Source organism: Natator depressus, chromosome 4 (assembly GCF_965152275.1).
Source record: "Natator depressus isolate rNatDep1 chromosome 4, rNatDep2.hap1, whole genome shotgun sequence".
NCBI classification, from domain to species: domain Eukaryota; kingdom Metazoa; phylum Chordata; order Testudines; family Cheloniidae; genus Natator; species Natator depressus.
The window spans coordinates 67,339,264-67,350,874 of record NC_134237.1 but is presented as its reverse complement, the minus strand read 5'-3'; the positions used below and the strand labels follow the sequence as shown (position 1 = coordinate 67,350,874).

General features: G+C 42.0%; 1 protein-coding gene across 1 annotated transcript; it reads left to right on the top strand.

The window, feature by feature from the left end:
- The first annotated feature begins 3,117 nt into the window (after positions 1 to 3,117).
- On the top strand, positions 3,118 to 3,553 carry LOC141985868 (retinoid-binding protein 7-like). Its single transcript, XM_074950058.1, has one exon. The coding sequence runs from the start codon at positions 3,149 to 3,151 to the stop codon at positions 3,551 to 3,553; it is 405 nt and encodes a 134-aa protein (XP_074806159.1). The 5' UTR covers positions 3,118 to 3,148.
- The last annotated feature ends 8,058 nt before the right edge of the window (positions 3,554 to 11,611 follow it).

The following is an 11,611-nucleotide window of genomic DNA, read 5'->3' as shown; positions in this document are numbered from 1 at the left end:
ACACAGTCATACGTATGCAGATAATTTCACAAACACATATTAGTAATAGAAACCAGCCTTCGTACTGCATATTTCCTTAGTGCAGCCTCATAGCAAATACCTTCCCAGTTACAGGCTACGGTAAATGTACCCCTGCTGTGTAAGATTTCCCAGAGGTTTAGGGAATAACAGGAAATCTTAATTGTGCTCTTTACTGTGACAGATCATCTTTAATCTATCAATAATTCAGATTGGATAAAAATAAGAGAGAGAGGCAGGGAGTGAGCTGGATTCAGGCTGACACTTCCACCAGAACTGAAATTTTCAAACCATGAGGCTTAAGAGAAAGAAAAGAGCGCTTGGAGTAAGGGACAGCTGCTGTGTGGTTACAACATCAAAAAAAAAATGTATTATGAAAAGGGAACAGGAAAATCACAAAGGCAATATCTAGAACAGGAAAATAGGTTGTATTTAAAAACACAGTAGCTAACGTATTTTAACAAACATGTTTCTAAAACCGAGTATAGACAGGGTTTAGCATCTTAAAACTTGTGGACTGGTTATGATTACTGGTTAGACTCCTGCCTAAAGACTCACAAGTTTTAGAGGCGCTAACGCTGGTCTACGCTAGTGTTTCAAAATATGTCATTAACATGGGTTATCTTACACATCTTTACACACAATTTATTTTCCTAGTCTAGACATGTCCAAGTTGTTTTTACAAAGGAGTGATTATAACCTCTAATGGATTTGGGAAATATTCAATAGATGCTTCATGAGAAGTTATTAGAGAGAACATTTGTCTAAATACCTTTGTGGGGTATGCCTGGGATTGTAAGGAACAAACTAACACCTTTGAGATCTAAAGATTTATAGACTATAATCGGGACAAAGACAGGTGATTGGGAGAGGAAGGAAGAGAGAAGATACCTGTCTTGAAACTGAGGGCTGTCTTTCTGACAGGCAGAATGGCCACCAGAACAGAGGATACAGGAACAAAATAGGAAAAAAAGATCACTTTCTGGAAAAGATACAGAACAGACTTATCTGAATTAGTTTATGCAGCATTTAAAACTAGATACCTTGTGCAGACGTGTTTTGTTTAATCTGACCTTTTCTCTTTGTGTTCTGAATAAAGTTTGTTTTACTACAACTGCTGTGATATTAGACTGTTCCTAAGGCATTCAACACACACTGTCACAGGAAAGAGTAAAACTTGAATCCTTTTGGAAGGGATAGAACTGTCTAGGATCTACTCTACCCTACCCAGGATTCCCAGTCAAAAATGAATCTTCTGCCACAAGGCTTCCAGATCAATGAGAATGCCTAATGACCAAGGGGAAAAAACAGGGTCTTAAGGTTGCACCCCTACAGCTGGAAGACATTTTTTGGATGAAACTTTCTCTGTGTGGTAATTCATGCAGATTAATTGACACAGACATTTCACAAATTTGGATTTTTTTTTTTGCCAAATTCTGTTTGTGGCAATGCATCCTCCCTGCCAAAACAAACAAACAAAAATCAAGAAGTCAAAACAGTTCATTTAAACATTTTCTGAACAAAAATGTTTCACTTTTTCCTGATTTTTTATATAAAACAATTCTACACCAGTAAAAAAGACCATTTGAAAGTTAACAACACATGCAACTCAATCCAAAATGAAGTTTTCCACCTTTTCAGTTTGCACAAAAATTTGAAACATTTCCATTTTAGTTTGACCCAAAATGATTTTTCCCTTTTTTTTTAAATTTGCCAGTGAACTGAAAAATCTGTTAGTCACACTGCTCTAGGCACTCCCCCTTCTTTAATGTGGAACCATCCAATTTCAGATTTAGCAGCTCAGACCTGGAGATAGGGCTACGCAAAGATTGTGCAGAGGCTTTCAGTTATGGGAATGCAAATACAGAGAAACTTGGGGTTGTGTTTAGCCAGCTTTCTTGCTTCCCAGAGTGACCTTTCTGTAAAGAAATAACTTCTACAAAATATAACACTGCAGACCTCCTAATACCTGATGTGGGCAAATCCAGTGGGGTAGGAAACGTTCAAAGTAAATTCTCCAAGAGGACATTTCCTGGGAAGTGGAGTACTTCATAATTAAATAGTTGTCATGGCAGGACTGGAAAGTGAACTCTGTTGTTTAGTATTAGATCATTGTAATTTGCTTTAGGATTTCTACCTCTACGAAGGACAGAGTTCTGGAAAGCACGTGAAGGCACGTCTATCTAATGTGACACTCCCACTTTCTCATAAAAGGTGAGAAGAGAGGCGATCTACAGAACATTAGCAGCCCCAGGGCAGACAGAGTATGAAATAGTACAGCAATTGTTTTGAAATGCAGGGTGGAAAGGGCTATGACATTACAAAAAGCTGTTAATTCTAAAATATCTGTGACTACTTTAATGTGAATGTGGGTGCTTTCAAGCTTGCACATCTGCATCATAAACTTCTGAAAATGGTTCATAACAGCAATAATCCCAGAGAGATTTACCATTACTGCAGTTCCTGCCTGCTTTATAAGAATGTTCTCTACTCTCATTCTAGCCTCAGGCCATCAGATAATAAACCGATAATTACCAGCACATTCCTCAGGAACTGTTGCTTTCTTACTGAAGAGGGATATGGGTAAAGCAAGGGATTTTCAAGAATGTCCTCACATAAAGACAAGCAGAAGTGGATTGCTTTCCAACACAAATTTTGTGTTTGCAACTCCATTCATGCACAGTGAAGATCAAATAACCTAAGATTTAATAGGTAATTGTAAAGCAGTTTTGGGTGCTAATAGAAAACGGGCCAGGAATCAGCTTTTTAAATAAGTTAGCAGTTACAAAGTGAATGTGGAGTACAGTGTATACCTGATAGATGGAGTGGTCCTATTATCAAACAAAAAGTTTTAGCTAATACATTTTAGCACAGGTTCTCTTCATTTGTTCCTTCAGATGCTCTTTTATTTGCTGTTGCCTCCAGTGGTCGCAAGATGCTTTTCATGAAAAGACAAGAAGATTGTACCTGCACTCGTTACTGAGGCAAAAGGCTCAAAAAGCAGAGGAGGTCTCATATTTTTCAAGAGCAACTTAGCATTGGCCTAATTATATTCTCATTGACGTCAACAGTCCTTCCTCTCTGGTCAATGCACACTTCCCTTTGGGGTTCTTGCTCTAGCAGCCTAGCCATGCCTGTGGATTTCAGTGGCACCTGGAACCTCACAAGCAGTGACAACTTTGAAGGTTACATGCTGGCTTTGGGTATTGACTTTGCAACTCGCAAGATAGCAAAAATACTGAAGCCACAGAAGGTGATTGAACAGGAAGGCAATTCATTCTCCATCCAAACCACCAGCACTTTCAGAAGTTACTTTGTCCAGTTCAAAATTGGAGAGGAGTTTGAGGAAGACAATAAAGGCCTAGATCATAGAAAATGCAAGAGTATAGTTACCTGGGACAATGACAAGCTTGTTTGTGTCCAGACTGGAGACAAGAAGAACAGGGGCTGGACTCATTGGATTGAAGGAGATCAGCTATATCTGGAGCTCCGCTGTGAGGACCAAGTATGCACACAGGTTTATAAGAGAGCTTGACTTAGTCCCCCCTTGACTGACACTTGAAAAGCACATCTGTACAGAGCAGGCCTCATGGAACTTATTTCTTTATATACATGGGTTTCTACATGATAGCTCTAGGTCAACACTAAGCATTCTTTGATCAGGCATATCTATCTTTTTTTGTACTTGCTCAATATGTATTCTGATCAGGAGAAGATGTAACTGCTTGCACTAGTGTTGCAGTTCTGCTCTTGTTAATAAACACTTGAAAAAAAAACAAAAAACCAAACAAAAAAAAAAAGACGCCAACAGTAAAACGCAAACTTACTTCAACAGGAACCGTTAGGCCAATACTGATTGCTCTTGGAAACCCCATCCATCATCTTTTTTCCCCCTTAAAGGTCATTTTCCTGTCACAGTCCTGACCAGTCCACCTTATTTACCTTTACCAGCTTTCAGTTTCTCAGAATGAATACACAATTTGTATCTTCAATTCCATTAACTTTACTAATCTGCAATGATCTCGTGCATTTGCAACAGGCTCCTCTTCAAATTCAAAGGCATCGAAGCGGGGTGGGATAGAGCTAATCCAAAGATTTTGATGCTCAGCAGGTAACTTGCAGTGCACAACTTGCTCCACTAACTTGCCTGTTCTGTTTTCAGTTTGTATCATGATAACACCTGGTGTTGGTTTGCTGCAAACTGAGGGCGTAGTGTTCTCCTTGGGGCCTTTGCTTCACTGCTGAGCAGCATGCATTCTGAAATTGTTTCACTGTGAATTTTGGGAAACTAGGCGGGTTCAAATATTTTTTTTAAATCCCATATTTCAGCTGGCTCTGCTCTATACTTTGTTTCTGGACAGGCGCATGCCATTTTCAGCTTGTCTGCCAGCATGGACCAACAATGTCTGTGCTGCTATGGTGGCAAGTGCAAATACGCAGAGGCTGCTTGGGCTGTATTACAGCAGTCAAACCTGGATGTATTCAGCACTGGCCTTCTGTCATCACACCACCAAGCAGCAGGAAGACACTCTGCAGCAGTGGGAGCAAGATGAGGAAACCAGCGTGGGTTGGTGGGAAAGGATTGTTCTGCAAACCTGGGAGAACCAGCAGTGGCAAAAGAACTTCAGGAGGGGGAGAGCTACCTTTTTTTAGGGCTGTGCATAATGGAGCTGCAGCAACAACATACTAACATGTGGTGTCCCATACCTATGGATAAGTGGGTCACCATGTGGAAGCCGGCAACCCCAGTCTGGAGCCAACCGATTTAGTGTGAGGAGATCAACTGCTGGGGCCATTCTCATGCAGGTGTGCTATGCCATTGATAAGGTGCTGTCTAACTGAATCATAAAGCTGTAATGGGACAACTGATGGAACTCCTGTGCCTCTCTTTTGACACCCCTGCTCCCTGCCACCTGAGCACTGAATTTATACACAGAATGGGGTATTTCTCCATGATGTTGCAAGGGCTGGTTGGTCACCATGGCAGGTTTATAGACATAAATGCAAGGTGGTCTGGCAGGATTCATGATGCTAGGATCTTTTGAAACTTGGTACTATTTAGATGAATGGAGAAAGGACTGTTTGCCTCCCTGGAGCACCCTGGACACTAATGGGGTGAACGTTGGTCTGGTTATTCTGGGAGACAACCGTATTCCCTGATGCCCTGGCTAATGAAGCTATTCACAAGCCACTTAGTTAAAATATTCCTTCCCTTTGTCCATTGCCTGAATAGCTGAAGAATAGTGGTCAAGTGTGCATTTGGCCATTTGAAAGGCAAATTGTGCTACTTTTGGAACAAGCTGGAAGTTACAGAAAAAATGTCCCAACCATTATAACTGCATGTTGTGTTCTGCATATTTGTGAGAGCAAAGGAGAAAGCCTTAATGATGGGTGGGACGCAGAGGTGATGAGGACTTGCTAAGCAATTCAAGCAGTCAGGTATGCATTCTGTGGGAAATGCTAACACTCAGGGGAATGTTGTCAGGGATGCCTCTTGTTCATATTTTGAGGCTCATGCCTGAATGTTAGCCTGTGTGCTGGAGTGTTAAGAACATAAAAACAGCCATAGTGGGTCAGACCAAAGGTCCATCTAGCCCCATATTCTGTCTTCAGACAGTGGCCAATGTTAGGAGCCCCAGAGGGAATGAACAGAACTGATAATCATCAAGTGATCCATTCCCTGTCACTCATTCCCAGCTTCTGGCAAACAGAGGCTAGGGACACCATCCCTACCCATCCTGGCTAATAGGTCCATCAATGGCTATCCTCCATAAATTTTTCTAGTTCTTTTTTGAACCCTGTTATAGTCTTGGGCTTCACAACATCCTCTGGCAAAAAGTTCCACAGGTTGACTGTGTGAAGAAATCCTTCCTTTTGTTTGTTTTAAATCTGCTGCCTATGAATTTCATTTCGTGACCCCTAGTTCTTGTGTTATGAGAAGGAGTAAACAACACTTCCTTATTTACTTTCTCCACCCCAGTCATGATTTTATAGACCTCTATCATATCCCCCTTAGTTGTCTCTTTTCCAAGCTGAAATATATAAAAGATGATACCAAACTGAAAGGAGTCGCAAGCACTTTGGAAGATAGGATTAGAATTCAAAATGACAAACTGGAGAAACGGTCTGAAATTCAATAAGGACAAATGCAAAGTACTCCACTTGGGAAGAAATAATGAATTGCACAAATACAGGTTGAAAAATGATTTTGTAGGAAGGAGTACTGCAAAAAAGGATCTTGGAGTTCTAGTAGATCACATATTAAATATGAGTCAACAATGTAATACTGTTGCAAAAAGCTAAACATCATTCTGGGATGTATTCGCTGGAGCATTGTAAGAAAGAGCCAAGAAAGAATTCTTCTATGCTACTTAGCACATAGATAATAATGCTGATAATGATAATGCTGTTCCAGTTCTGCGCACCACACTTCAGGAGGAATGTGAACAAATTGGAGAAAGTCCAGAGGAGAGCAACAAAAATGATTAAAGGTCTAGAAAATACGACAGATGAGGAAAGATTGAAAACAATTGGTCTGTTTAGTCTGGAGAAGAGAAGACTGATTGGGGACATAATAAAGGTCTTCAAGTATGAAAAGGTTGTCATAAAGAGGAGTGTGTGTGATAAATTGTTCTTCTTATCCATTGAGGACAGAAAAGTAGTAATGGGATTAAATTGCAGCAAGGGAGGTTTAGGTTAGACTTTAGGAAAAACTTCCTAACTGTCGAGATAGCTAAGCACTAGAACAAGTTACCTAGGGAGATTGTGGAATCTCAGTCATTGGAGGTTTTTAAGAACAAGTTAGACAAACACCTGTTAGTTAATAGTCCTACTTCAGTGCAGGGAACTGGACTAGATGACCTATCAAGGTCCCTACAAGTTCTAAATTTCTATTATTTTTAGCACTGGGGTATTGTGTATGGTGTTGGAAGGGGAACATTCCCTGTATACTTCTGAAAATCTTGAGTCTTGTTTCATTTTTATTTAAAGAAATGTATGAGTGAAATGCAATGAATTATACTGGATGCTTTGTAAGTGGTTTTTATTTTGAAAGAACAATAAAAAACAAAAAAAAATTATGGAACCAATACAAAAATAATATTTTTTGTATTTGCAAATAAGTTTAACTAAGCAATCTAGTAACTAACCAACCATAAACAAACCTTTAATGAATGAAACAGTGCAAACAAAACTGAAAGTGCAACAGTAAGAACATTGAAAATAAACAACTTTTTGTGGAGAGTGGAAGGGCAATGTTAAATTAACAGGTGTGTATGCAACTTCCTTCTGGCTCTTCTTGTCCACATAAGCTCTGGTGTTGAGTGCCGTGGCTCAAAATTGTCAGGGGCATTCCAGGGGTCAAAAGAGCTGGGTTCCCAGATGCCAGTGTTCTCGGTGCCCAAAGATTGGTTCTGATGCAGCAATGTCTGCTGGTAGCAGTTGCAAAGGTATAGCAGGGAGAAGTTGCTGCTGGTCCCAGTACCCAGTATAGTTCAGGGGTTGAAGGACAAAGGTGGATCCCAGATTACAGGTTGTGAGGGCCCCACTGATGGAGCAGAAGCATGTTTTGGAGAAAAGCATTCTGACTCAGGATGGCATCCATGAGTTGCCTCTGCATCTCACTGTCTTTTTTCCTGCTCTCCTTTGCCATGGTGATGCTGTCCTTGGCCACAGCCACACTGTCTCTGGCCACTGCAACACTTTGTTTGAGGACTGCCATGATATTCTGGGACAGCTGCATTTCTTTCCCCCTCTGGGACCTGAGGAACAGTCTCCACTTCTCAGCCAGTCTGGTTTCCCCCTGGGATTTTGCCATGAATTCTGAAAACAGCTCATTCCGAGTCTTCCTTTTTCACTCCTTCAGGTTGGCCAGTCTCTCGGTAGCATGTAGAGGCCCTGTTCTTGGTGGTCTGGCTGTTGCAGGTGTTGTGGCTGTAGGAGTATGGACAACAAAATCAATCCCTTATTGTTCATATTTCAGCCAAGACATGATAGATAGATAGATAGATAGAAACTATCTATCTGACTTTTCCTTCTTGAGATTCTTTCCTTCTTGGGGGACTCTCAGAGATGGTAAGTGGTATGCATGTTAAGAGGGTGCTGGATGCACTGTATATGCGGTTCAGATGGGGTGCGGTGGCTAGAATGATGTTCCTGTTTTGATTTTGAAGTTCTGTTTGTGGCTGTGTTCCGAAGTTGCTTCTGTGGTGCCAGAAGAGGTTATGAGGGGCATTGGGGATGAGCTGGATAGCAATCATCTCTATATCCCCCTTTAGGCTGTCTTGACTGTCTGTGATGTTATGCTGAAGTGGATATTAGGAGGCAGAGAATGGTTTTATTCAAAAAGGCAAAGGACAGATCAGCAAGATACTCTGTGATGTTATTCACCAGGATGGTCCCCCCCAGAAATGCTGCAGGATTGGAAGGGGTTTGCAAGCTGTGGTGGGGAAAAGGGCATGCAGCTATTTCCTAGAATGTGCAAAACAAAACTGAGCAATTTCTCAGTCTTAAGTTCTGTGATATCTCCCCTGAAAAGATGGAGACACTGCAGAGATTGCCAGCTACAATGCATGTTACAGGGCATTTGTACCTCGGTTAGGAGCAGTATTGTTCCTGCCTTTACGGGGCAGGCAATGCCAATTTATACCTCATATGAACTATGAACCCTCCCAAACTTTTTTTTTTTCTATAACCAGTGGCTTAATAAACTGTTGCATTTTGCACAACTGAATGCTTTTGTTATTCAAATATGCCATGGGGAGTGGCACAGGCCGTGGCTATGCCATGATTGCAGTCACAATGTTGAGGCAGCAGAAAGGTGGTGGGCGAGGTAACTGGACAATAGGTGGACAATAGGTGGTGGACAATAGGTAACTGGTGTATGACCCATCACAATTTAGCAAGAGGCATTGCAGTTTTAATCAAGACAATCTATCAAAGAAATGTTAATTAGGCTAGCAGTCCCCAACTCATTCAACTTTGTATTGATAAGAATCAAAGAACAGTTGCTAAGTGTATTTGTCTGTGTTTGCCTATATCAGGGGTGGGCAAACCATGGCTCCGGAGCCACATGCAGCTTTCTTGCAGTTAAAGTGTGGCTTGTGGAGCTCCCCACATCCTCCCCTATTTTTTGCCTGCCAGGCGGGGGGCAGGGAGCTTTTGGGCTTTTGCCCTGTGGCAGGGTGGTTGGGCTAGGAGCTTCTGCCCCACGGGGAGCGGGGGTCTTGGAGCTTCAGCCCCATGAGACAGGCCTCTCTGGGCTGGGGCTTCAGCAGAAGTGGGGCTGAAGCCCTGTTAGGTAGCTCCCACGTGGCTGAAACCCAGAGCCTGGGCAAGCACATCCCATCTCTTGAACTTCTGAAGATTGTCCTATGCAGCTCAGAGGGTCAGTAAGTTTGGCCACCCCGACCTATATCTTGTTAGAAGTTTACCAATGTAACCCAATTAGCTTTTATTAGGTAACTCCTTTTCTTGTCTTAATTGCCTCACATTATATATATGACTGTGTTCTGTTAACCTTAAGATCAAAGATGAGAGATACTGCAGGAACCTAATAATATTAGCGACATTGTCTTCAGCTTAACTATCTCTGTTATAATGGAGGACTGGCTAATTGCCTTATGTAACTGAGTAACTAGTTTACTTGTAAAAAGAAAAGGAGTACTTGTGGCACCTTAGAGACTAACAAATTTGTGCCACAAGTACTCCTTTTCTTTTTGCGGATACAGACTAACACGTCTGCTACTCTGAAACCTAGTTTACTTGTGTATGCATAGGAAATAGAAGATTAACTTCAAAGCAAAGGTCTACAAACTATCTGCATTGCCTATTCTTTCTTGGAAAGCCCTGCTGTGGTGATTTCTGTGAGGAGGCTTGTCAGCCTGCTAGAGAGCTAAAAATACTGGACCTTGGGCATGATCCTTTCATTTCTAGTCTGCTGAACTTTGAATAGGGAAAGTTTAAGTTGTGGGACTGAGCTCTTCAAAAAGGTTATTTGGCATACCCTAGAAAATGCATGGAAAGCCTCTAACAGACTTTACATCTAAGCTGCCTTTAGATTCTGACCTTTTGGGATATTTCCAGAGAGACCTTTACAGTCAGCAGATATATCATCACTGCTATTATCCTGATCTATGAACACTGAAAATCACTTATGTACGAGTCCTTGACCATTCAATACCTCTCTTCTTTTCTTAATAAATCTTTAGTTAGTTTACGAAGGATTGGCTGACGGCGTGATATTTGGGTAAGATCTGAAATATATATATTGACCTGAGGGTAAGTGTCTTCCCGTTTGCCCAAGTGTGGCATTCTCAGTGTGGCCCATCCAGGCACCTGATCACAGAGGGTGTGGGGGGGAAGCTTTGCTGGTCAGGACAGATGTGAAAAAAGGGAAAGTAAACAAGGTAAATGCCGTGGTCCTATAAATGGTCAGTAGGCATGGCTTTGGCTTTTTGCGGAGACTGATTGCCTGGGAAAAGCAGCTGCATTTTGGAAACATGTTTGGGCGGGCAGAATGGACAAAGTGCGCCAAGGGTGGGAGGCGAGGAGTGGATCCTCAGAAGGGTGTGTTGTTTACTTCTGTGTACACGGACTGTGGCCATGAGACCCCCAGAATCAAAGCCAGAATGGGAGCATAGCACAATAATAAATGGTAAAGATAGGTACTTGCATGCCGAAGTTTCCTCTAAGGGTCTGTTGTTTTGGTCTCAGCCTGGGTTTCTGAGACTTAGACTTAGCTGATGCAGAGTAGGTATCAGGGCCTGTGAAGCAGGACTAAGGCTGGGTTTCCAGCTGACCCTCATCAGGGTCTTGAGTCCCAAAGAGATCCTGGCTCTCAGGGGACAGCTTCTCCCTGCATCCTCATACTCATCCTCCAATGGGTTTGCCAGTCAGCCTTGATTGCAGGCAAGTGTGCGCAGCAACATCCGATTGGTGTCTCAGATGGATTGTGCAATAAATGTGTAGAATCTTGTCCATTTTTTTTTTAATAAACTGGACAAGTCACATGTCCCCTGATGGAATGTCTCCTTTTGTCTCCCATTTCAGTGTAGATTTTCCTGAGCAGCTTGCTCTTTATCTGGCACGGATCAGCATCCCAGTCATGACCTTGCACACACCTCTGCTTTGCAATGTCCACAGAAATCTTTATTTCAGTGGCTGGTCTCAAGAGCTTCCTGACCAGATGCTTCTTTCCAGATGTCAGTGAGATAGATCTAGGGTCTCGGTATAGCTCTAAGAGGCTATGTGAGGCATGTTCCATTCTGGAGTGGTATTGGTTTGTATTGCAAGACACACTGAGATCCTGGAATGTATGGGCAAAATCTTGTTCCACACCAGCCTTTAAAGAAGGGAATGGTTGTCCTAGGAACTTGACAGCAGAGCAGGGAGTTCACCCAGGTAAATGGACAGGTGGTTGACCTGCAAAGCACTGTTAGAGAGCCATTGGAAGCATGCAAAAAGTGATCCACAGAAATTGCATCCACATGAATAATAGTCTGAACTAATTCAATTAGAAACAAACCTAGTCCACTTTGCAAGAGTTCACTACCAATGCAGAGTTAGTGCACAATGATGGACTGGATCATTTGTA

What these genes read in the sequence shown, in the direction of transcription:
- LOC141985868 (XM_074950058.1), top strand. Translation starts at nt 3,149, where the DNA reads ATGCCTGTGGATTTCAGTGGCACCTGGAACCTCACAAGCAGTGACAAC.